General features: G+C 30.9%; 1 protein-coding gene across 1 annotated transcript in view; it reads left to right on the top strand.

The window, feature by feature from the left end:
- Positions 1 to 216: 216 nt before the first annotated feature.
- Positions 217 to 1,133, top strand: part of LOC106685727 (proteasome subunit beta type-2) — a 4,834-nt gene continuing 3,917 nt past the window's right edge. Inside the window, exons 1-2 of the mRNA XM_014428559.2 lie at positions 217 to 397; positions 466 to 659. Coding sequence (XP_014284045.1) covers positions 307 to 397; positions 466 to 659 — 285 coding nt within the window. The 5' untranslated portion in view covers positions 217 to 306. The remainder of the gene's footprint in view (positions 398 to 465; positions 660 to 1,133) is intronic.

Here is a 1,133-nt window from a genome sequence, read left to right as displayed (position 1 = left end):
AAGAAAATATATGTAACAATAATAGATGATAAAGAGGCAAATTATAATTTGCTAGCCGACTAACTAGCCGAAACGTCGGCACATTAAAATAAGTTAGTCATACTTATTTGTGTTTCATTGACCGCACCCCCAACCATCTTCTCCTCATTTATTACCACATTTGTTTGTGCTATGTTCGTTTCAGTTAAATCGATAGGTTAACAATCGATTATCTATTCAAATAAACCTTCCTAGCTTTGTCATTTAGTGATTGTGGGATTTGAGTTTCTTGTTGTATAAGTTATATTACACCCTAATCTTATTAAAATGGAAACTATTTTAGGAATTGCTTGTGAAGACTTTGCTATGATAGCTACGGATTGTTCAACAACTCAAAGCATTCTTGTTATGAAAACTGGTTAGTTAGTATTTTTTCTTATGGGAAGACTTGGTTATTGTAATATATTTACTGTAAATATTTTTTAGATGAGAAGAAAATATTCCCACTTGGTAACAACATTATCATGGGTGTTACTGGAACTAGTGGTGATACTTCCCAGTTTGCTGAATACATTGGTAAAAATGTTCAGTTATATAAAATGAGGAATGGGTATGAACTTACTCCAAGTGCAGCTGCTCACTTCACGAGGCACAATTTAGCAGATTATCTGCGAAGTCAGGTTTGGAATTATAATGCCTTTATATATATATATATATATATACACATACATAAATACGTATGTATGGTGTGTGTTGAAACTTTTTTCACGACTATTGTATGTATACATTTTTTTTTTTTTTTTGTGGGTCTTGAGGATTAGTCATTAATAAAACTTTGTTAAATAATACATCTATTGGTAACGTGTTGCAACTTTATTGTTTGCATAGTCATGCCCTATAATGAGAAAAACATTTTTTAGAACATACACTCCCTCCAAATAATTTCTCAAAACTACAAGTACATAGTGCAATCTCTGACTACTTGTAGTTTTTTGACAATTGAAGAGAGTGTATTTTCTAAAAAACTGTGTTTTTCTCATTGTAGGGCAGGATTAAGCAAACAATAAAGTTGAGAAACATCATCAAAAGATGTATTACTACAAAGTTTTATTATTGATTGATCCTCAATACCCTCACTAATAAAAATGAGTATA

The sequence above is a fragment of the Halyomorpha halys genome, unplaced genomic scaffold, assembly GCF_000696795.3.
Source record: "Halyomorpha halys isolate HHAL.00 unplaced genomic scaffold, Hhal_1.1 Scaffold726.1, whole genome shotgun sequence".
In the NCBI taxonomy this organism is placed as follows: Eukaryota; Metazoa; Arthropoda; class Insecta; order Hemiptera; family Pentatomidae; genus Halyomorpha; species Halyomorpha halys.
This window is presented reverse-complemented; position numbering and strand designations above follow the sequence as displayed.